Source organism: Crinia signifera, chromosome 3 (assembly GCF_055691185.1).
Source record: "Crinia signifera chromosome 3, ASM5569118v1, whole genome shotgun sequence".
Classification (NCBI taxonomy): Eukaryota; Metazoa; Chordata; class Amphibia; order Anura; family Myobatrachidae; genus Crinia; species Crinia signifera.
The window spans coordinates 13,593,022-13,619,141 of NC_139219.1; the positions used below are offsets into that span (position 1 = coordinate 13,593,022).

Genomic DNA, 26,120 nt, shown 5'->3' on the forward strand with positions numbered 1-26,120 from the left:
CAAATATCGCAGAAAGTGGAATGCAGGATTAACCCATAGAAAACATTTTTAAAAAGCCATCACTAAAATGTCTTCGACTCACTTCTGTTATAATACATTTTAACCCATCTTCACAATATGTGAACGAACCCTAAATGCACTGCAATTAGCAGCGCAGAAATCCTGATTGATGTTTTGAAGGTCATATCATCCACTGGAGAATGAAATGAAACAGGAGAATATAACGAAACAAGAACACACACACTGATACCTGCAGGATACCAGGCGGCCAGCTAGCATGAAGCGAGGTGGGACAAGTATCTCCATCGCTCAGTTCGGGGGGGGGGGGGGGGGGGAGATGAGCTTACAGAGCACAGCCACGAGCCGATGAAGTAACATGAAAAGCAGCCGCTGTAAGTGGGCCACTAGAGACGGGCTAAGCCCGTACACAAAGGAACAATACTGCAGACTATACAGAACGCACGGGCAATTGAACGCAGCCGGATACTGACAGTTACCGCAAGTGTGTCCTTGATGGAATAACAAAGTAGACAGACCTAATTGAAATGCGAAGGACAAAGCGATACATATTCCCAGACACAACCTAATGACCCAGATGGAGTTAGCCTGGAATGTATAAAAGTAATACTTCGTTCTACGCGCTCTTGTGAATATTGATAAAATCATTCTCCACAGAAGATCTAATCAGATTGTGTAATGATAGTCAGCCGGACAACAAGCCTCCCATAATCCAATGCGTGTGATACTTTGCTATAAACATCCTTCTATAGGGTGAAGCAAAAAAATAAATAAATACTCCCAGATTTAAAAAGGTCAAAAAATAAAATAAATGGTAAATGCAACAGTTTTAGTACAGTATATAAATTAAAAGTCCATCTCAATTAGGTTCTGACTCTATAGAACTCCCTTCCCCGCACAGTTCGAGAGAGCCCCACTCTAGAATCATTCTAAAAACAGACTGAAGACATTCCTGTTTACTCAAGCATTTCTGGAATTCCTTTAAGTATAGTTTCTGAACAGCTTCTCTGTACTTCATTGCTCCTGTACTGTATTACATTCATCCTGTTAAGCACCTTGAGTCCTATTGGAGAAAGAGCTCTATATAAATAAAATGATTCTTATGAAGAGTGTCCATGTGTCACACAAAGCAGGTGATGAGCTGGAAGTGTCTGCTGATCGCCTAGCCGAGTTTCCAGGTCCTGTGTATCCGACATATACCATTCACACTCAGACATTACTACAGATAGTAGATTGTAAGCTTGCGAGAGCAGGGCCCTCCTACCGTTCTGACTGTCCGTAAATATCCAGTTTGTTTTATCACGGTTTCCAATTGTAAAGCGCAACGGAACTTGCTGCGATATATAAGAAACTGTTTCTAAAATAAATAAACCTCCCATCCACCAATAATCTCATATTACAAAGTTCTGCAATAAACCGGTGAGAAGAGATGGGGACTACAAATCATCATTTCATTGATTTAATGCAAACTTCACATCTGAAATGATCATCGTTATCCACATCAAAGGACCAGTAGAACAAAAACCATTTGTCTTAAGGCAGAGCTTGCACATGTAGTGTCCCTTGTAGGAACTAAGCAGGACAGGGCGGTTCTGCACGGGGCAGCATAAGGGATGCGGACCGCCAACATCACCGCCCATGTCTCAAAAGGGGCGGGATCGTGACGTCAGGAAAGTGGCGGGCCTGTCCCTGCTGAAGTCACCACAGCACAGCAGGGCGCATTTTGCCTTTAATACTACAAGCCACTTATTTCTAGAGTAGATGCACATGTACATCTGTCCCATCCATCTGGTTCATGTGTGCTAAAAACAGAAATGATGGATTCCAAATGAACAATGTCGCACAGATCGTCTCAAGAAAGAGTGAGTGAAGCCAGGTTGGCATTGCCAATATGTGATGCCAGCTACACACAGTATGCTTCTTCCCTGCTCTGCCCTGAGCTCCTGCAAATGTCAGTAGCATTATGTGAGACTAGACTGTTATACTGGGAGAATAAGAACTAGCACCAGCAACTAACGGGTGGGTGTGGTATAGCGGCCTGACAGTCGGGATGCAGGCGGTCAATATACAGACATTGAAATCCCAACTGCCGGTACAATGACTCCTCAAGGGCTCGCCATGCCGCCGGTATCCTGACAGGGTAGAGGGGTGTACCGCAAAGTAGCCCCTTGGCGGCACGCTGCAGACTGGGCGGCTCGCTTAGCTTGCCACAAGTTTTATTCTCCCTCTATAAAGGTCGTGGACCCCCCCCCCCCCAAGAGAGAGATAATAGCCCCTGTAGGTCGGAATCGCGACTGTCGGCAAGTCATCCGGCACCCCAACTAATTTAGCAGAAAAGAGTCCCCAAAATTCTAAAAAAGCCTGAAGGTAAATAGTTGCATTTGCGCCGAGTACACGCTGCATTCACTGTGTCTCAATGTACTACATTCTACTTGAACCATCCTGCGCAGTCGCTCACGGGGGGCCAAGGCGCAGCAGGACTGACATGCAGAGGCTTGGGGACAAGTCACTGCATGTCTGTCCTTTGGCCGTAGCTCAGGGAAGGTAACGAGGACCATATTGGGGGCACATCAGAGACAGATCTCAGGTCCTTGCAGAGCGAGAACACCAGCCTATCCTGTACAATCTGAGGGACACATAGATCCCATACTGTATTCTCAGACAACAGATGCGGTGTGTGCTGGGGAAGCGGTCATCTATTAGAATGAACTTAGGTCTACAGTCATTAGGTCGACCCCACTAGGTCGACTGGCAGGAAGGTCGACCTGACTTAAGGTCGACATGGGCCAAGGTCGACATGACTTAAGGTCGAATTTGCATAAAGGTCGACATGAGGAAGGTCGACTGGTCATAAGGTCGACATGGGTTTTTCACAGTTTTTTGAGCCGACAGGCGGTATTTCATGCCCTACCATCCACTAGGGCGTGGTGGGAGAATAAAATAATGTGCCGAGCGCAGCGTGGCACCGTGCCCGAAGCATAGCGAGCGAAGCGAGCGTCCGATTCTCATTGCCAACTGTGTCCATGTCGACTGTCGACATTCGGATAAAAAAACAGTGAAAAACCCATGTCGACCTTATGACCAGTCGACCTTCCTCATGTCGACCTTTATGCAAATTCGACCTTAAGTCATGTCGACCTTGGCCCATGTCCAGTAGAACAGGTCACATCTTTTGAATAAGGAAGTCAAAACAGTGCCAAATGTCAACGTGGGCACTGCTGCATGACAATGGTCATTGTATTACTTGGACAGAAGCCCTGAAAAGTCACTGGATGAAGGAGAAGGGATTCCACAAGTTACCATCTCATAAACAAATCTGAAAATATAAGACATTACCAGGAGAAAAAACACCCACCAACAGTTTGTTTTCTAGACGTTCCATTTATACATGTTTGATTGCCTATTAGGGGAGCGGTCAGAAGCAGTGCGGGCGCATTGGAGAGGAGCCAGCGCAGAGCTAAGACCAAAGCAGAGATTCTGGAAAGATTGCACAATGGCATCTGCTGCCGGGACTTTGGGAGATTTATCTCATACGTAGCTAGTACACCGCTGATTTATTAACTTATTTAATCAGACTCTGCAGAACAACCAACTTCTGTGATTGCATGACTTACCTGATCCATGTCCATTGTGGTTTCTATCATTTCTTGAAATTTGGAGAAATCCACAGAAAGATCAGTGAGCGGGGTGACAAACACGGCCAGCAGCAGCATCTGTTGAGTACCTTGTAATGACAAAGATATTTTAGATTAACGTTCAAGATTAAATAATAAATTCAACTGTATTCAGCACTATTGCACCAAAATAACTGATCTGGCTTCAATCTCTCGGTACAATGATTAACCAGAACCATTTTTTATTAGATGCTAGAGCACTATTCCATTTAGATGGTTTCACCCTCCTACACGATGCATTACTTTGGGATGGGTTTAGCTTTAGCCAATTTACAGTTAAATACAATTTAAAACTGTACTAGGGTAAAAGCACAGCAAGGGTTCCCAGAGGCATTCTGGATCCAAACATCGCACCAGGCCACGCCCCCATATACTTATTCCAATGTAGGGGCGTGGCCTGGTGTATTCCGGATCCAATGTGAAAGACCGCTCCACCGTCCAGGATATGTTTGGTGTTTATGCTGTTGAACCTGCTGTGCTCTTACCACCAATGTTGCTACGCAAGCCGTTGACCCGGTTTTATGATGGCATATTAGGGCCCACTTGTTTTTATCGTTACTTAATTTTTTAAAACAACAACACATGAACACACCGCTATTTCGGATGGGTGAAATAGCAGCGGGTGCCTATTCAATGTTGTCATTACCGACAGCATTGAAGAGGGATCATGGCAGAATGAGCCTGACTTTAAAAGCTGTCGGGTCCGTTCTACCAATAACTACCGTGGATTGTCGCGGTCCCGGCTGTATTTCGACAATCCACAGCAGTTTACGCCCTTTTTACCGATCGGCATGTGGGACACTAAATCCCGCCTGCCTATTTGCTGTCGGACAAGCCGCAAACGGGCCAGGATCACAGCTGTCGGGACAGACCGACAGTCGTGATCCGGGATTGCAGACCACCCTTTAGCTCCTTACGCACGAAGCGATATTACAAACAATAGCGCTCATTTTGGCCCTTCTGAGCAACACAGTTTATAATATTGCTTCGTGTGCAATATTGCTTAGTGTCACGACGAAACCCCCCTTCCCCTGTAATCTGTACTTGCAACCCAATCATGGCTAATATCAATGACCGCATGTTAGGAGTGGGGGGTAGTGTGACATCACTGAATAATATCGTTCTCCCTGGAGTTCAAGGGCAATCGTTGACTATCGTCTAGTGTAGAGGTGGCCAAACCTGTCCTCAAGATCTACCAACAGTTCATGTATTTCAAGTGAACAGTGGATCTATAGTAGGAATGACTGCAGCAGGTTTGACAATGTGAGTTAGTAATGACTACAGCTGTGCACCAGCCAGGTGGTCTGGGAAATGTGGACCGTTAGGAATGACTGCACCTATACACCAGCTAGGTGGTCTGGAAAATGTGGACCGTTGGAAGATCGAGGACCGGTTTGGCCACCCCGGGTATAGTGCGTATGAGGCTTAAGGAAAACCTTATGACAAAATTAAATTGCCTAAAACAAGGTAATGAATGCTGATATTAGACAAATTGGCATTGTCAGATTATCCTTCATACACACAGATACCTATATATCAAAGTGAGGTTCAGCACCAGAAACCTTGCTCGCTCTCTACATTACGCCCGCGCAGTATGCGACACAATACGGCAACAGAACATAAGATGTGAATCTGGCTTGTCAGCCTACCAAGCAGATGTTTCCTTCAAGCACGCTGGGATTTATAATTGAGCCCCAGCCACCAAAGACTTGTGACTGTAAATAGACTTTTGCTTTACAATCCTGGAAAATGACAATTAATTATTTATAAATAGGACGACGTACAGATCTGGTCTCGCTCCGTTGACGCGAAAGGCTACAAAACGCAGGTCTGCAAAGCCAGGAGCGTGTGAATGGAAGCATCAGTGTCAGATGCTCTTGTGATGACACACACAGAATGAGCTACTTGGAAAGGGTGTCAGAGTATGAAAGGAAACACTGAAGCCTGACAAGGGGATTGTATGTACAACCGGGGAACCTGAACAAACACAGCCGCAATCTCATTTATAACCGTGTCCGAGGGGCAGCTCCAGACGCGTCTGACAACCAAACAGGGAAGAACATTTTATTTAACATGGCGATAAATGTACTAAAACCTCATTTAGTCAGCCTGGTCTCTCCAAATGATGCACTACAAATCCCAGCATCCCCCACCCCCAAACAAGAACAGATCTTTTCAATCTACTTTTTAGCACCGGATGACCCCAGGTATTGTATACAAGGTTATGCATCATTAAATTGACCAAATTTCAGTCAACATGGATTCGGTCGACATTCCCGAATGTCAACGCATTAGGCGCCCAAAATAGCAGACACTCTAAATTCCAAAGGAATAAAGGGAACCGCAGATCGCAGCCTCATAAACCAATTTAATTACATTCAGATCACAGAGGCATTTAAATAAATGAGTGGACCACACACGGACCACACAGGCGAATACAGAAGATGCCACTTCTCATATTTACAAAAACAAAATTTAAAAAAAAAAAAAAGGTAAAAAGTTAAATGTCTGACATTCAGCCAACAAACGGCGTTGGAAAATGCTGAAGTGACCTGTTCGAGCTTACTTATCTATAATTTGCTGCACCGACATTCAGCAGCCATCAGATAGCACTGCAGGGAACGCGATTAAGAAGACAAAATGCTTTCGAAAACTATTACTCAGCAGCTAATTTAGCAAAACCAAGCGTTTCTGCAGTCTGGAGGCGTGCAACTATCCGACACACGTGCAGGTACAGGCTGGAGGGAGCCTGCAGTTCTGCTGAACGGCGGACAATAAGCAGTGTGCGCATGAGGAAACAGCGCATCGGACGCAGTCAGGATGAGCCACGTTTACACCGACATTGTACTTTGTTTTTCTAGATTCATTCTCAAGACATACAATAGATAGGTTTCAAATATCTAGTACATTACAAAACGAACAATGACAGAAAACATGACAAAAGAAACATAATTCATTCATGAGATGGCAACTACTCTCCCGTAACCGTGGTTTTTTAGAATATTTCGGAAGCATGCTCGCCTTCTGCATGCAGAAATTGGATATAGCTCTTTGCGCTGACCTAATGGGATCCATCACGCATCCGACCGCACTAAAAAAAAAAAAAAAATTTTTTTTTCCATGAATGAAGAAACTGAGGTGAAGCCAAGTCTCTACATACACGCAACTGGGAAAACCGCCACACAATCTATCGGCAAACGCATCAACCCACAGCAACAACACTACAGCAAGTGTCCTTTTCCTTTGGGCACATCATATATACATATACCCATCACTGAGTATGTTCTTTCCTCACATTTGCCTAAAACGCTGCATTAAAGGATATTTTATGCCACGTTCTATATAAATATTAACTAGTGAAAACTGCCCAAAAAAAAGTACAGATTGGGACTATAAAAACAAGGCCGGGTCTAGATCAGAGACGACAGCCTGAACACAGAGCATACCCTAATTTATGTTATTATTAGCAGTGTTCAGGGTCTGGAAGGGGAGGACGACGGCATCAGTAGTTGCTTAGCAACTGGCACAAGCCACAAGAAGGGAGAAGAAACTTAAAATATTTCAAATTCTTCAAAACAAAAAGAACTGGAGCTGTAAATAGGAATAAAGTGATTCCAATTAGTGATATGTACAGTATAGGCAAGACCTTCACAGTCTAAAACATTACTCTGAGATTACTAAACATATCACCACACACGTAGTAGGATACACACGGCGAGATTTCCACTATTTTTCTACTTAGAAAGCAAAAATCGGCATTGAATGTTTTTTTTTTACATTAAATGCAGATTCGATCCCGATGCACGCTCCCGTGTAGTGTAAAACAAATAAGCAAGACTGAGCGGTATTCAAAGCTGGGGGAGAGCGGCAGGGAGGGGGGGTTTGTTGACGTAATTATCGTCTCTGCATAACTCTCACCTTTTTTCCCCCACTAACCGATTCCCTACTAGCATGGCCAGCTGCCTGCACGTGGGGCTGACATCGCTTGCTCCCTGCACGGGAACCAATATATTTTCTTTCACCAGAACATCCACCAAGGTAAGGTAGGGAATATAAAATGGTTTCAAAATCGAACACGTCCATACAATATGCAACAAGCAATGTTTTTGAGTTGGCAGGTAGCTTGGGTTGGTTTAGTCATAAAACTGTCTGACTAACCTGAACAGGTACCAGATCTGGTTATTAGATGACAACAACTCACTCGTCTTCCTCTTTTTAAGGATGCATCCGAAAGAGCAAAGAACATTTTTCGATTCATCTTCATCTCTTGACTACATTCCGAAATTTAAAATGGTCTGGAAGAGAATGAGCTGCATCCAATCAGATGTCAATGTCCACAACAATTCAGAAGAGGATCGTGCGGGGGACCAACACAGGAGATGCAGTGATGTCTTAATCGGGTACAGCACTGGTTCTCAAACTCCATTGTCTGGTTAATGTTTTACAGGTCACCTGTGGATCTTTAAAATGTGACAGTTGGTCCTACACCTGTGCCAGCTACACAAGCTGCTAGACGCCTTGGAGGTTCCAAGTCGGGATACACCGGAATTTTGGGGGAGGTGGATCACCAAACTTGCAGAAAGCAGACATGGTATAGATCATTACAAAATGACTTAAACCGGAAGCAAGAAGATATAGGGGGGGTATTCAATCGCCGGTGACATCGAGCTGACCGAGCACGGGACAGGGTCACGGCGGTCGAGCAAGCTTAACCACCGTGATCTAAACATTGAAAACCCCCCATAGACTTGTGCCAGTGAAAGACGAGCACACAATTAGCATTGTCTGACTGAAAACCGTGATGCAAAGAAACTCTTGGCACTATGATGCAGTGATACTAGAGAGGGAGAGTTGGTGTGTACCCAGCGCTGAAATAATGGTTAGCAGCTGGTCTCTTGTAGAGGGTTAACGCCAGAACCCCAGTACAATATGCAAACAAGAAAAAGGAAACAAGTGACCAGCGCTGTAGTGGATACCCAATTAAGGTTATCTTCAATGTAATTTTCTTAAAATTCTCCGCAAATAATCTTCCTGGTATTATTAGGAAGTGAACTTACAATTAATTTCACTCAGGCGTGCCCGTAGCAGTTTCTTTTAGACAGCCCTCACATTTGCAGAGAAATCGACATGAAGAACTACCGACATGAAATCAACTTACATGAGGTTTCAATCTCGCGTGCACATCAAAGGTTTGTTTGCCAAATCAACGTGGACGTCAAGGAACAGGTAACAGGGTCTTTATTCTGACACTTTCACAAATCCAACATCGACAAACAGGGGATAAAACAAAGGGTCCAAACAGTAGCAGTGCGGGTGGGCGGATCGCCGGCAAAACTTCTCCCTCGCTATGAAGTGTGCTGCAGACAACACCACAAGTCGGAGGTCCGGGGTTGCAGGTAGCGCCGCACAGATCCGTCTCACTGCGCCTGGTGTATAAGCGGCTCGATCAGGATCCACTCGAGTTTAGGATCCACTGCAGTAGAGTATTGCGTAAAATCACATCAAGTCTTCTCAGGCAGAGGACAATGGGTCATTAACTGCGACAGATTGTTTCACCATAAGCACCGGAAGAGGCTCAGCTAATCCGTGGGACTACTGTCCACAGGAGCAACTGAGGCACATTCTCTAACACCGTTATCTGGATCTATAATTGGAGTTATGAGGGTGATAGATCCTGGTAATATATGTCATTATAATTTTGGGTGCTAGAAAGGATTAATTTATTTTTCCTCCGCTGTAAATCTAAAATTGACAATTGGCAGAGCGTTGGGTTTGATTTACGCTCCTCTAGATCAATGCAATTAGGCTCTGTTAAAGCATAAACTCTATGAACCTGTCAGGTTTGTTTTTTATACCTCGCCTGGTACACTATTGCTTCAAAAGGATTAACGCAAGCTAAGATTTAAATTAAAACCAAGGTTACACAAAGCTCTGCAAAGTGGAAAATTACTTTCACAAAACAAAATTGGAAGACTCTGATAGGTCAAGGACAAAAACCGAAAAGATTGCATTTGAGTTGGACGCGTGCCTGCTGTAACCGCTCCACAGCTAAGTAATGGCATCGTGCGCTGAACGCCAGGCCGCGCCATGTCATGCCAGTGGATGATTGATGTTCAGCACTCCCACTTTCAATAGATGTAAGTCTTCTTAATGGGAGACGTAATGTTTTAAACTGAGTAATGAAGAGAAGGTTTGCAAATTATCACAGCAAACAGCAGAGAGGGAAAAGCTATTCTTGGCCCCAGGAAAATTGATCTTGCTGTTAATTAATGTGTGCATGATCGTTCCAGGTGGGTTTTGGTTTTTTTAACCATTTTATCACACTTACAGCAGCGGCCCGGAATATTGAGTGAACTTTCACTGACCTGCTCAGTAACCTTAGTCAGGAGCCACGGGAGAATATAAACCAGAGGTTCCCAAACGTGGTCCGCAAGGCACTCTAATAAACCAGGTTTTAAGTATATACATGCTTGGCCACAGGTGACAATTATACCAGTCAATTTGTGCAGAGTCCTGGATATCTTCAAACCCAGGACCATTGAGGACAGTGGTGCAGATGTATTAACCTGGAGAAGAGATAAACCGGAGATAAAGTGAAAGGAGACAACGCTCCAGCCAATCACCTCCCAACTGTCATTTTCAAACAGTTCATTGGCTGGTGCTGTATCTCCTTTCATTTCTCCAGGCTTAACCCCTTGAGTGGTGGGATTTTCTAGGGCAGGACAAACCTACCAGGGCTTGCCCCAGCACCCCCTTCTTGTTGCGCCCCCTCCCCCAGCCGTTCCTGACCTCCGCCCTCCTGCGGTCTTACGACTGAGTTCCCCGCCGCCGTTTGCACTACCAGTGACCAGGTGGCAGGCTACACTTGGGGGACTCTTGCGGCCAAACTCCTGAGTGCTCTAGAGTACCCCCAAACCTCCCCGAGCGGGGCCGCCCACCTGGTCACTGATGCAATGCTAATGGCGGCAGCAGGTGAGCTCTGGTGTACGATCACCGGAGCGCAGAGGGAGTGACAGGAGGGGGGAGCAACGGGAGGGTATCGCCAGAGGTGCCGCGCTAGTGGAGCACAACTGGATGCACCACCGGAGCACACCTACCTGCTGGTGGTAGGACGGGAAAGTTTCCGGGACAGCCCGCTGCGGCAGCGCAGCTGAGAATTTCCAGGCATACCACTGAAGTGGGTAATACGTCTGCCCCAGTGTTCGAGAACAGTCACATTAGTCTGGCAGAGTTTACAGTACAACATTCTAGAATGGACACTGGACCAAGCAGTCACCCTTTCATAGGCTGTACACAAAAAGAGGGTTCCGCCTTACAGAAAACAGGGAACCCTTCCAAAGTCCAGTTCCCTTGACACAGTTCAAGCCAGCGACTCTTATACTCAGATTATTTTTTTGGGTATTTCATTTCTGTACGAAGAACCATGCAGGATGACAACATTTACAAATTTCTTCTCCCAAAAGGGGAGATTCAGGGGTAGATTTATTAAGCTCAGTGAAGTGATAAACTGTCTGGTTTTTATCACTGGCCAATCAGCTCCTACCTGTGAAGTTACAGGCTTGGTTTGAAAAATGACAGGTAGGAGCCGATTGGCCGGTGATAAAAACCAGACAGTTTATCACTTCACCGAGATTAATAAATCTACAGGCCTTTATAGAGTAGATTAGGATTTAACACATGGGGAGACCATAGATTCCATCACTTGCGCAGATTCTGTGGGTCAGTGTGTTTCAACCTGTGACTTCTTACATTGGGGAAATGGTTAATACTTCAATATCTCCGTCACGAATCCCGGCACTATCCCCAGAGGCATATTTCTCACCTAATTGAACTCCCTCAGAGTGTTTTACAAGTACATTTAAATGAACAAAGAAAAAAGGCAAGACAGACAAAATACAAAATAAGCCAATAGCCAGAAGCAAAGTTTTTGTTTTAGCTCATTTCAGTGCTGCAGTTCCAACAAAGTCAGACAAGATGTACAGCGAGCAGGGATTTAGGAGACAACCAATGTAAAAAAAAAAAAAAAAAAAAATGTAAAAAAAAAAAAAATGTAAAAATGAAGACAGTTACACAGCTCAAAAAATTAGCATAATGCCAAAAACTCTACAATACTCACTTGGGAAATATAATTTATTCAGCACTTATTACGCTACACCCTGCTGTAATCTCTCACTATGGTTATGGTACATGGAGAAAACGCCCGTGGTCTGGATTTTCGGATCAGCTCACGGGAGATACAGTTTGAGTGACTGGCAGACACCTGCAGCTTCTAAAGTCTACAAGAATCCGTCAGCGGGCATTCCCTGATGCCCAGCTCAGCAAGAACAGACAGTAAAGGTGACACAGACATGGTGTCTGGCGCGGACGTGGTCAAATGAAAAGAAACCTCTGTTCTTCCTCATTCAGCGAAACATTCACCTAAGTTACAAATGTTTAAGTGCTATTTTGCTGTATTCTCAATGTCATTCCACCTTTGTGGTTGTAATGTCAATGAAAGCAGTCGGAGCAGCGAAAGCAGTCGGAGCAGCGAAAGCAGTCGGAGCAGCGAAAGCAGTCACAGCAGCGAAAGCAGTCACAGCAGCGAAAGCAGTCACAGCAGCGAAAGCAGTCGGGTGGTTGGGCACAGACTAGGTACCTGGTGCAACATTGCGATTCCCTAGGAAACAAGTAAAAGCAGCTGAACTCTGGGGAGGAGAACCCCATAAGGCTCATTAACCATTTGAGTGCCAAGGGAATTTGTCGAAACGGGTGTGAAAATTGCCAAACAAACCTTTTTATTAAACCCTTTGAGTGCCAAAGCTGCTGCGCGAAATCTTTAACACATCTGTTAAAATTCCCAGCGTCTCACAGCGACTGTTCTTTTTTTGGGTGCAATAGTTGACTTCAATTAATTGACTTGGCTGTATTTGTATTTATACTAAAAGTAGAGCCGCTGTGAGCGGCGCTGGCATTTTTAACGGATGTTTTTAAGATCGCCCGAAGCAACATTTGCAAAAGGATTAATGGAGTAAGAAATAAAACCGTGGTCATTTGACTTTCCCGTGCTGCAGGGGGGTTGTAGAACACATGTACAAAATATCAGGGGCAAATATAAGGAACTCTCAAGCACCCTTTTTACTGCAAGAAAGGAATCTAGGACACGAATTTAGATTAGAGGAAAGAAAATTTAGTTCCCTCAAAAGAAAAAATTTCTTTACGGTCAGAGCAGTCAAACTTTGGAACTCTCTTCCTGGAGAGGTGGTGTTGGCAGATACAATAAATACGTTCAAAATAAGGTTGGACAAGCATTTATTGGATAAAAACATTCTGTCTTTTACAAGGGATAAGCTATTAAAACGTAGGTTGAACTAGATGGACGCAAGTCTTTATTCAGCCTTATCTACTATGTAACTATGTAACTGTAAATACCCTCTAAAAGTTTGATTTAAGATGAACGGAAAAATATTCACAGCTTTTTGAACTTTGCTTCAAGGTCACCCTAAGACCCGCCCCTTCCCACAGCATAAATCTGACAGAGTATTATACGTTTGTGCCTCCTGTAACACAACAGGCATTTGCCACGTGCCAATGTGTACAGGTATTTCCCTGTACGGAAATGACCTAAACCCAGTTTCCCACTTGCAGAGCAACCTGGCTTGTCCAGGTGCAAACTGCTCCGAATTATAAATAAACTGTACAAGGAAGAGGGATAATCCTAAAATTCACAGTCTGGTCTATAATTTCCGTTGCCTTATTTGTGTCAACTAATAGCTCCTTCATAAAAATAAAGACCAGTTTGCAGGACGTCCACGTGTCAATGGAACTGCTTCAGAGGACTTCATCCCATCGAGTCGGGCACTGGTATGAATTTACACCATGGCAGCAACGTTTTCTCGGTGCTGCGTCCAGCATAGCGAGAGGAGAGGTGGTGCACTACACGCAGTGACAGACACCTACCTTCATATCGCTCCAAGGCCTGCACCACGCTGGGGAGCTGCTTCACAGCCTGGTAGAGCCTGTAGCAATCCTGCAGGTTCGCCGTCTGTCTCTGGAATTTCTTTGCCAAGCGATTAAGATCCGGAAAGCGCCGCAGTAGATCTTCCTGTAGAGACTGCCTGAGCTCTGCATCGTTCACAAACGCCTCGACCAAATTCAACCTGGGGGGAAGAATTGCTCATGTCACTTTCTGTGCAGGAGGACTAGTGCCAGGTTCTACGTAAACGTCTTCTAGATCTAACTTACAGAATGAAAACCCTCTGCTGATTGTACGACTCCTCCAATAAGACCTCGTTAGCCATTACAGAAATAATAATATATGGGTGTATTAGTGACAGTTACAGGACAAGTAAATACTTGTGACTTGTAGTTCCACAATAGTCTGCAAGGCACCGTGTGACCGAACCCGATTGGACATGCAGTGAGGTGGGTGATGGGTACATTTTGTGCAGGTTTTACGGTCACAGGAATTCGGGAAAGATTTCAGTAACAGCTTCTACTGTCTTTCGTGCAATTACGCATCTTCAACACTTTAAGACAAACCGTAAAACAATGTAGTCTAAAAACCACTTATAAGCAAAGGAGCCACATTTTACGCCGATACCTGAATCATTTCAGCCGATCATCATAAACGTGTCTACTCTGAGACGAGGGGCAGGCAGGATACCTACCGCCACTATAAAAACTAAAGCTGGTAAACAGCCCTGATTCTGTCAATTATTTCCCATCCAGGCACCACTAAGCGCACTGCATTGCAGAGATAGTGGAAGGGAGATTGCTGCAGTCACAGCACAGAATGGATTTCCAGCAAGAGCCAGGCTGAGCAGCACGTCACACACACACACCCGATTCTGTGAGCCTGCATTATCCGCTATACACTAAATAAGCCTCCATCAAATTGAGGGCTTCCGATTTAAAGGACAGCGACTTATTTTTTACAATTTCATAAAAGGTGAAATCTGCTCAACTTGATTTTCCTGTATGAAAGCAGAAACAGTCATGATACCATAGGAAACGCAATACTGGTTACAGAATGTTCTATAGACCCTTCACATTTCTGCTCTCTCATCACTGAACACAATATATTCCTATGGAAGAGCCCAACCCCAGCACAGTGCGTGCAATGTAGTCCCAGCTATGTAATATATAATGGATTATATGTTTTTGTGCGTTTCCCGTGGGTACTGCAGATTCCTTCCCCACTCCAAATCATACATGTACGTTCATTGGCTTCTTACAACCCCCCCCTCACCGGGCCGAGGATTGATGTGAATTGACCGGAGTAAGCCTTTGTACAAGTGCTACAGAATGTGCGCGCTCGTAATGAACCCTTTGAGCGCCAGCATTGCTGTGAAAGATCCTCAAAATAGCCGCTGAAAACGCTAGCGCCGCTCACAGCGACTGTTCTTTCGGTATAAATGCCAATACAGCCGAGTCAATGCATTGAAGGTTAGTTAAATATTGCACCCAAAAAAAAAAGAGCAGTCGCAGTGAGCGGCGCCGGCATTTCCAGCGGATATTTTGAGGATCTCACAGCAACATTGGCGCTCAAAGGGTTAAGCATGTGCGCTTACCATTCTTATTCTAACCAAGAGTCGGTCTCACGTGTAAACAAAAGGATGCTGGGAATTCACTTGATAATTGTAAACCGTAACCGTTAAATAAATCCAGGAGAGATAGTCTGGTTACACAGACGGCACCAGTACCGACCACTAAATCTATTTTACTGTATATTGCATCCTCAAAGAAAAAAAATGTACAACAATCTTTCAATCTGTTAGACATCCTGATGGGAACATAAAAAAAAAAAACACACATTAAGCCTGTGGCGCCATCTTGTGGTAATACAACAGTGATGCAAACAAAATTCTAACTAACATTTTCAATTATGACGCGTGAAAGATGAAAACACAGGATTTAGCTTTCAACTAAAAATGTAACCACAAAATATAAGATTACTCAATTTTAATTGGGTGTGGAGAAGAATAGGGGCTATAATTTGTTGTAGATTAAATTACCAAAACTCTTCACAAATCACAACCGCTCTCCATCCGTAAGAGCAGGGCTGGGCAACACCGTCCCTTCAGATGTTGATGAACTACACATCCCAGCATGCCTTGCATCAGTTTCAGCATGGCCACATAGCAAAACTAATGCAAAGCATCCTGGGATGTGTAGTTCATTATCTGGAGGGCCGGTGTTGCCCAGCCCTGTGTAAGAGCCAAGGTATCACCAATAATTATGCCGTAGTTGAAATTTGTGGCAATGAAAATGTTAAAAACGTAGGACTATACAAATTGTGACCTCAAGTTCCAAAGCAGTAGAACTGGGTACACTTTAAAGACACCCCCTACTGGCCATAAGTTTAGCATTGGAGTTTATATGGAAGATAGATGGTCAGCAAAGAACCCCTTAGAGCAGGGGTTCCCAATCTTTTTTGAATCAGGGCACCCTACAGTATCAGAATTTTTCCACGGCACCCCTAGGCCAAGAAATATTTGTATAACATGAAGTAGATTGTGTTTATATGTGCTTCTTAGGTTCAGTTATGTGGTAAATGGCAGAATTTGGTTCTGATTGTACACATATTTATGATTGGCAGCCACCAGCACTGGTTTTATCCAGAAATAATTGATCATAAATAATTTGAATTGGTCCTGGACCACCAACCCGTGGCACCCCTGCAAGTGTCCCGAGGCACCCCTGGGAGCCACGGCACACAGTTTGGGAACCACTGCCTTAGAGTATGAAATGTCTCTATTCTCATTAGGTTTTCATGAACATTTGCATGTTGAGGATTCCCATCTGCAAGTTCAAAAACCCATCCTTATATCAACTCATGTCCCTACATAACTTACATTTCTTTATTGGCTATTCTTTACCATTCAAACACTTTTAAATACATTCTATACAATGAGGGGGGAGTATCGTAAATACTGCACTGTGTCCTGTTATTTTACATTAATGTAAAGGACTTCTATCAGAATCACGTGGGATCCTATTCAGTATCACACATGGGCCCGATACAGGTGCACAAACACCACTTTAATTACTAGGACTGCCTCGTATTCATCAAAAGCCTACATTAATTCCTTCCTCCGCCGCCCCCACACACGTGCCGCTGGCCAAGCAGTCTGGGATAAGTAATACTTTCGGTACTTGTTTCCTAGCACGGCCCCCACAATTTTTATCTTATGCCATCGTATCGATCGCATCGCATGCGACCTGATCATAACCGATTTTTAATTGTACAAGCACCCTGATGGGTGATTACTAGAGACAGGATTATAAGCATTTGCATATTTTGCCCATTCTCACTTGTTATTGCATATTTTACCTAAAATCTAGTGATGGTGCATATTTCAGGCCCCGCCCTCTTCCCACCCGCGAGTCACAGCACTGCTTTGCCCTGTTGGCCAGGTAGTGGTAGAGTGTGCAGGCTGGGGCAATATGTGCGCAGGGTGGTGAACCTTGGATGTACGCTATGTCTGACACTGCTCTAGGCTGCCAATCCATGTTGATAAAAGTCAGTGAGGGCAGATGCCATTACAAAGCTCCTGAACTTTTGCCTGCCCCTGTCAGGCAGAAGGGTTGTGACATCACACGGCGCAGAGGAAATGCCGTGTCACAGTGAGTATGCGGTGCAGGGAGGAAGCCTTCCAATGCGCCGCCCTCACACGCTATGCTGACATTTGATCCATCTGCGCTGGAGATGAGGGTCCGTGTAGTTGATGCAAGAAGAGCTTTGGACGCTGCAGTATGCTGTGGGCCTATTTTTGAGGTTTATTTGCAACTAATTGTATGCTGATTTTTAAATAAATAAGTAAAAAATTCCTTTTTTTATTATTTAATGTATTTAAAAATTCCTTTTTTTATTATTTAATGTAGCATATTTTCTATCAACGCGAGCCCGCGAGGGTCGGCGGTACGCGTCCTACAACCTTTTCATACCCCCACTATCCACGTCGGCGTGGAGTTGAGAATAGAAAGTGTGGCGAGCGCAGCGAGCCACCGAGCCCGAATCGTGGCGAGCGCAGCGAGCCGACACGGATACCTTCACAGGTATACGCGTCCCCTCGCGGGCTTCACTGGTGTCCGCGTCCCCTCGCCACACTTTCTATTCTCAACTCCACGCCGACGTGGCTAGTGGGGGTATGAAAAGGTCGTAGGACGCGTACCGCCGCCGCTCGCCACGCTTCGGGTTTGCGTTGATAGTGGGGGTGGTACAGCCTCAAAAATGACATTTGGGGGCCATTGAACATGTTTGATACTAATTTCAATGCATTTCTGTTAAAAATCGCATGCGACGCTATCGCATGCGATTTTTAAAAATGCTTAAAAACTGCAAAAATCGCATGCCACTACATATGGCATGCGATGGGTGCCGTGAAAGTACACAAGTACCGAAATGATAGTCACCAATTCCGTCCGCCAGTACTGGAAGATTCACGGTGAGATGTTTTATCACCTTGAGTGAGAGATGTACTTTTGGAGGGATAGCGTTTCTCCAACGTGACCTGATGCATTTTTACCGTGATCCGGTCTTTCTGATGAAGGGCCCAGTTTCGTCTTTTAAGGGGTTGGCGTTCCACCTAGATATATTTGTTGCCGCGGGCTGTGATTCAGAGTCCCAGAGGTGATAGGTCAGTGGTAACCAAGGAGGTTCTTTCTCCTTTATGTGGCAAGTGGTGGTGGCTATCCAGTTCAGGAATTAATGTTCAAGTGGCACCTACGCGTTTCGCCGCTCTAGGCAGCTTTTTCAAGCTTGAATCACAGCCCGCGGCAACAAATACATCTAGCATCTAGGAGGCCGCCAACCCCTTACAAGACAAAACTGGGCCCTTCATCAGAAAGCCCGGATCACGGTAAAAATACGGAGGCATCAGGTCACATTGGAGAAACGCTAACCCTCCAAAAGTACATCTCTCACTCAAGGTGATAAGACAACATCTCACCAACCATCAGGAGAAAAAGGGATAAATACCACTCCAAAGTTACATCGTTTATCTCCCCAGTACTGGCGGACGGAATTGGTGACTATCATTTCAAATGATCTTTATCAGTTCCAATAAGTGTTCTACCAGTGTCTAATTTTTTATTGTCTGACAAAATGTGTTTTTAAACGTATTATTTTCATTAAATGTAATTTGTCACACATCTGTGTTTCATTTAGCGCAGTTCACCCTCTTCCTGTTTTTTGTTATTCATTTTTGTTGGGGCTGACTACCCCATATCTGAACTGCTGCTTAGCAAATCATACCCATATCAAGCGCCTCACACCTGGTTATCTTGATACAGTATCTACCTTTGCTACTTTAGAAATGGACCTTAAATACTCATGTCAGGTCCCTCTAAGTCAGCGGTGGCCAACCCGCGGCTCGCGAGCCGCATGCGGCTCGCCACGCTGAAATTTGTGGCTCCCATCGGGGTTTTTAATTTGGCGCCAATTCGGCTGCCAATTGAAAACGCCGCATCGGCAGCCAATAGGAAACGGCCGCGGCGAGGCAATCAGCGCTCGCCGCGCCGTTTCCACCCCGCCCCCGGCGTCTGACATCAGACGCCAGCGGGAGGGCGAGATGTCCATGCCGGTGGAGCGCAGGAGCGCTCCTGAAGAGGCGAGAAGCCGCCGGAGGACGGAGCAGAAGACGGCGGCGGGGAGAACAGTTCCGGCGCCGCTGAAGAGGCCAGAAGACGCCGGGATCAAGACAGAAGATCTCCGGCGCCTTCGGGAGCCATCTTCTTTGTTCTTCCAGGAGAGCCCAGCGGGGGTGGGAAGCAAAAGAGCTAACGAAGCTCCCCCCAGCGGCCTCTCCCAACACCAGGTAGGGGCCTTTGGTCTCCTACCCCCCATCCACCCTAGACCACCGGGTGTCAGGCACTAGGCCCGTGGGCACATTCAGGCCCTTCCGGCCTGTGGGCGCATTAGTCGGGCCTTCTTGGCCCGTGGCTTATTTGTTTGTTGGGCCCTCCTGGCCCTCTAGGTGGGGCTTTTAGTTAGGAAGCTGGGCCCTCCAGCATAGGTGTTGCACTGTGGGCAACACCTGTGCTGGAGGGCCCAGCTTCCTAACTGTGGGGGCATATGATGTTTGGCACTGTGGGGGGCATATAATGTTTGGCACTGTGGGGGGCATATAATGTTTGGCACTGTGGGGGGCATATAATGTTTGGCACTGTGGGGGGCATATAATGTTTGGCACTGTGGGGGGCATATAATGTTTGGCACTGTGGGGGGCATATAATGTTTGGCACTGTGGGGGGCATATAATGTTTGGCACTGTGGGGGGCATATAATGTTTGGCACTGTGGGGGGCATATGATGTTTGGCACTGTGGGGGGCATATGATGTTTGGCACTGTGGGGGGCATATGATGTTTGGCACTGTGGGGGGCATATGATGTTTGGCACTGTGGGGGGCATATGATGTTTGGCACTGTGGGGGGCATATGATGTTTGGCACTGTGGGGGCATATGATGTTTGGCACTGTGGGGGGCATATAATGTTTGGCACTGTGGGGGGCATATAATGTTTGGCACTGTGGGGGGCATATAATGTTTGGCACTGTGGGGGGCATATGATGTTTGGCACTGTGGGGGGCATATGATGTTTGGCACTGTGGGGGGCATATGATGTTTGGCACTGTGGGGGGCATATGATGTTTGGCACTGTGGGGGGCATATGATGTTTGGCACTGTGGGGGGCATATGATGTTTGGCACTGTGGGGGGCATATGATGTTTGGCAATGTGGGGGGCATATGATGTTTGACACTGTGGGGGGGGGGCATATAATGTTTGGCACTGTGGGGGGCATATGATGTTTGGCACTGTGGGGGGCATATGATGTTTGGCACTGTGGGGGGCATATGATGTTTGGCACTGTGGGGGGCATATGATGTTTGGCACTGTGGGGGGCATATGATGTTTGGCACTGTGGGGGGCATATGATGTTTGGCAATGTGGGGGGCATATGATGTTTGGCACTGTGGGGGGGGCATATGATGTTTGGCACTGTGGGGGGGCATATGATGTTTGGCACTGTGGGGGGCATATGATGTTTGGCACTGTGGGGGGCATATGATGTTTGGCACTGTGGGGGCATATGATGTTTGGCACTGTGGGGGCATATAATGTTTGGCACTGTGGGGGGCATATAATGTTTGGCACTGTGGGGGGCATATAATGTTTGGCACTGTGGGGGGCATATAATGTTTGGCACTGTGGGGGGCATATGATGTTTGGCACTGTGGGGGGCATATGATGTTTGGCACTGTGGGGGGCATATGATGTTTGGCACTGTGGGGGGCATATGATGTTTGGCACTGTGGGGGGCATATGATGTTTGGCATTGTGGGGGGCATATGAGGTTTGTTATTGTGGGGGGCATATGAGGTTTGGCACTGTGGGGGGCATATGAGGTTTGGCACTGTGGGGGGCATATGAGGTTTGGCACTGTGGGGGGCATATGAGGTTTGGCACTGTGGGGGGCATATGAGGTTTGGCACTGTGGGGGGCATATGAGGTTTGGCACTGTGGGGGGCATATGAGGTTTGGCACTGTGGGGGGCATATGAGGTTTGGCACTGTGGGGGGCATATCTGGCACTAGGGGCATAAAGTTTTGTCATGTGGCCACTCCCCTTGTGTCATATGACCACGTCCCTGGCCACTCCCCCGATCACACCCCTTTTTGGCACGCACGCCTTCGGCGCGCGCATGATGTTGGCTCTTTGGCTTGACCAACGATATTTTTTGGCTCTTTGCCTCTGACCGGTTGGCCACCCCTGCTCTAAGTCCTTGAAACTCAACTGTTGACGTTCCAAACATTCAGTAGGTACACCTCTCTGACCAGCTCCCGTTCCTGGTTTCTCCTTATCAATGCATCCCCCCGCCACCAGGTTTCTGTATCATCTGCTTTTAACTAGACACCACCTCTGAGACGTAATTGGTCTCAGCCTCTAGAGCATGCCTTAGTTTAGGCCTATTACGAATTCTAGAGAATAAACTGCTAAAAATATAGAAAAAAGTAGTTCCACCATTTCCAATTAAGAGACTTAATATACTGTGAAATGGGGCCTACACGGGGTAATTTCAGCCATTTTTTAAGCAATCTGGCTAGATTGCTTCCAAAATGCCCCTTCATCAGTCCGTGTGTAGATAGCGATGTGCGGCCCCACACGGCACTATCACGTGTTATTAAGATCCAGCCTGCTGGATAAATCTAGCTAAAATCGCCATGTGTAGGCCCCTTAACAAGTCTGTACAGAGCCCAACCATGGCAAATATGTGGACTGCTACTTACAGAATGTATCAGGCAATTAAGTTTTCCATTAAGTCGTAAAATCATGACAATCCCCAATATGGAGAATCTAAACATGATCAATACCAGCAGACAACTAGAAGGCTGGTTGCACCAGAAGTCTGGTAATGTGTAAGGGAGGAAATAACAATAAAACGGACAAAAAAAATATCCGCCAGATCTGTCGGGAGTGACATCAAAAACGGGCAGGTTAGTGCTCCAGCTAGGCCGTTTTAGCTGGGCGCTGCGTCCTCCCAATTTTTAAAGGGCAAAATGCACCCTGCCCCTCTAGCAGAGCTAAAAGCCTTCTGCCTGTCCCCGCCGGGGTGCACGGCAGGGTTCGCAAATACGCGCTATAGCGCGTATTTTAACCTAAAACGGCCACCGAGGACTCAGTTTTTCAAACTGAAGGGGTCCCCGAGGACGCGCTGAGCTGCGCCTGTGAGCCGCCGTTAGCCAATCACAGCAGCGGCCGCCGGGACCCAATCATTGCACAGTGGCCGTCCGGCAGCCAATCCCTGCAAGTGCACGCCCTGACAGTTACTAAAGCCGCACGCCCTGCCATTTGTTAGGAGAGCAGCACTGTCAGTGTCTGTGGCTCTGCATCCTTCTGACGCCCCCCGCGTAACTCCATTTTGCTGCAGAGAGCGGGGGACGGTATGCGATATGGCTGTAACTCAACTCAGAGCAGCGTTTCAGTTCTTCCAGCCACATCCAGTCCCCCACCGGTGTGTGCTGTAATGTGTACTGGGCATTACGGTGCGTGCTGTAATGTGTACTGGGCATACCGGTGTGTGCTGTAATGTGTACTGGGCATTACGGTGTGTGCTGTAATGTGTACTGGGCATACCGGTGTGTGCTGTAATGTGTACTGGGCATTACGGTGTGTGCTGTAATGTGTACTGGGCATTACGGTGTGTGCTGTAATGTGTACTGGGCATTACGGTGCGTGCTGTAATGTGTACTGGGCATACCGGTGTGCGCTGTAATGTTTACTGGCCATTAATGTGTGTGCTGTAATGTATACTGGGCATACCGGTGTGTGCTGTAATGTGTACTGGGCATACCGGTGTGTGCTGTAATGTGTACTGGGCATACCGGTGTGTGCTGTAATGTGTACTGGGCATACCGGTGTGTGCTGTAATGTGTACTGGGCATACCGGCGTGTGCCGTAATGTGTACTGGGCATACCGGTGTGTGTGCTGTAATGTGTACTGGGCATACCGGTGTGTGCCGTAATGTGTACTGGGCATACCGGTGTGTGCTGTAATGTGAATTGGTACTACTACTATGTGACCACACCACTTCCCCGGCGCGCACTGTCCCTATTTTCAGGTTTGTATAATTTCTAGTATATATGTATATTTATGCGAGTGGGCCAATTGATACTCCCCCCCCCCTGACCCACATGTGCCATGCTGGGGAGAAGGGGAGAGGAGGCTTTATTCCGTTGGGACCCAGAAAAGGTCAGGTAGGACCCCAATTTTTAGAAGTGAAGGGTCCCCGGGACCCACTTTTTTGGGTGGTTTTCGTGAACACTGCACGGGGAAGCCTAGCGCGGCCATAGATGGCTATGTCCAGCGCTTCCCCCAGCAGCACAGTGTCTTCGGCGAGGCCCGCCCCGTTTACTGATGGCGTCGGCCAGGCCCACCCTTTTTTTGACATTGGTAGCCCGAGACCGCCCACAACAGTGACATCGGTGGCCCTTGTCCACCCCCTTTATGCTGCCCCCGTGCAGAAGGAACACTAGCAGGTGGATTACCGGTATATCCTGGCGCAGCTGTAAGGGCAGTCGGCGGATTAAGTCCCCTCACTTGTGTGTAAACCTAACACCCTTTTCTCCAGCTGTCTGCTACTGCCCTCTGCATACTTACACAGATCGGACGCAGGATATCATTATTCTGGTGTCGACATCCTGACCTCTTCGGAGTTGCTGTGCCGGTCTTCTGACAGCAGTTGGGATGTCGGCGTCGTTATACTGATTTCTGGCATTCTGACTGTGTCCAGTTAGAAGTCCTCTCAGGATATTAATTAAATAAATCAGTAAGCCCATGAGAGGGACAGGAAGGCGAGGAAGACTCAAGGGGGGCAAGTGTTAATCCCAGGGTTAAACGCATGCATTTTTACTTGAGCAGATAGCAAAATTGTGTGACACTATGAAAGATATATGGGCAGCACAGATGGTGTAGTGGTTAGCATTACTGCCTCACAGCACTGAGGTCATGGGTTCTATGTGTTATATATACGGGGCAGTACGGATGGTGTAATGGTTAGCATTACTGCCTCACAGCACTGAGGTCATGGGTTCTATCCCCACCATGTGTTATATATACGGGGCAGTACGGATGGTGTAATTGTTAGCATTACTGCCTCACAGCACTGAGGTCATGGGTTCTATCCCCACCATGTGTTATATATACGTGGCAGTACGGACGGTGTAATGGTTACATTATCGCCTCACAGCGCTGAGATCATGGGTTCTATTCCCACCATGTGTTATATATACGGGGCAGTACGGATGGTGTAATGGTTAGCATTACTGCCTCACAGCACTGAGGTCATGGGTTCTATCCCCACCATGTGTTATATATACGGGGCAGTACGGACGGTGTAATGGTTACATTATCGCCTCACAGCGCTGAGATCATGGGTTCTATTCCCACCATGTGTTATATATACGGGGCAGTACGGATGGTGTAATGGTTACATTACTGCCTCACAGCACTGAGGTCATGGGTTCTATCCCCACCATGTGTTATATATACGGGGCAGTACGGATGGTGTAATGGTTAGCATTACTGCCTCACAGCACTGAGGTCATGGGTTCTATCCCCACCATGTATTATATATACAGGGCAGTACGGATGGTGTAATGGTTAGCATTACTGCCTCACAGCGCTAGGTCATGGGTTCTATCCCCACCATGTGTTATATATACAGGGCAGTACGGACGGTGTAATGGTTAGCATTACTGCCTCACAGCGCTGAGGTCATGGGTTCTATCCCCACCATGTGTTACATATACGGGGCAGTACGGATGGTGTAATGGTTAGCATTACTGCCTCACAGCACTAAGGTCATGGGTTCTATCCCCACCATGTATTATATATACGGGGCAGTACGGACGGTGTAATGGTTAGCATTACTGCCTCACAGCACTGAGGTCATGGGTTCTATCCCCACCATGTATTATATATACGGGGCAGTACGGACGGTGTAATGGTTAGCATTACTGCCTCACAGCACTGAGGTCATGGGTTCTATCCCCACCATGTGTTATATATACGGGGCAGTACGGACGGTGTAATGGTTAGCATTACTGCCTCACAGCACTGAGGTCATGGGTTCTATCCCCACCATGTGTTATATACACAGGGCAGTACGGATGGTGTAATGGTTAGCATTACTGCCTCACAGCGCTGAGGTCATGGGTTCTATCCCCACCATGTGTTATATATACGGGGCAGTACGGATGGTGTAATGGTTAGCATTACTGCCTCACAGCGCTGAGGTCATGGGTTCTATCCCCACCATGTGTTATATATACGGGGCAGTACGGATGGTGTAATGGTTAGCATTACTGCCTCACAGCACTGAGGTCATGGGTTCTATCCCCACCATGTATTATATATACGGGGCAGTACGGACGGTGTAATGGTTAGCATTACTGCCTCACAGCACTGAGGTCATGGGTTCTATCCCCACCATGTGTTATATATACGGGCAGTACGGATGGTGTAATGGTTATAGCATTACTGCCTCACAGCACAGAGGACATGGGTTTGATTCCCACCATGGCCCTACCTGTGTGGAGTTTGTATATTCTCCCCGTGCTTGCGTGGGTTTCCTCAGGGTACTCCCGTTTTCTCCCCACAATCTAAAAATATGCTGGTAGGTTAATTGGTTCCCAATAAAATTAACCCTAGAATGTCTGTGTGTGTACATGTGGTAGGGATTATAGAGTGTAAGCTCCACTGGGGCAGGGACTGATGGGAATGGTCAAATATTGTCTGTAATGCGCTGCGGAATATGTGTGCGCTATATAAGAAACTTAATAATAATGGAATAGAATTTCCCCTGAATTCCGGACTGAGTAGCAGTGCTTCACCTTTCCTCATATCAAAGGACAGGGGTGGGTGAAGGGGGGGTGGTTAGGTACA

General features: G+C 46.5%; 1 protein-coding gene across 1 annotated transcript in view; it reads right to left on the reverse strand.

Annotated features, from left to right (window-relative positions):
• The window catches only part of MSH2 (mutS homolog 2), a 95,521-nt gene that overhangs the window by 48,533 nt on the left and 20,868 nt on the right, over positions 1–26,120 (reverse strand). The window contains exons 7-8 of the mRNA XM_083175288.1: positions 13,629–13,828; positions 3,633–3,742 (exon numbers count right to left, since the gene is read on the reverse strand). Coding sequence (XP_083031414.1) covers positions 3,633–3,742; positions 13,629–13,828 — 310 coding nt within the window. The remainder of the gene's footprint in view (positions 1–3,632; positions 3,743–13,628; positions 13,829–26,120) is intronic.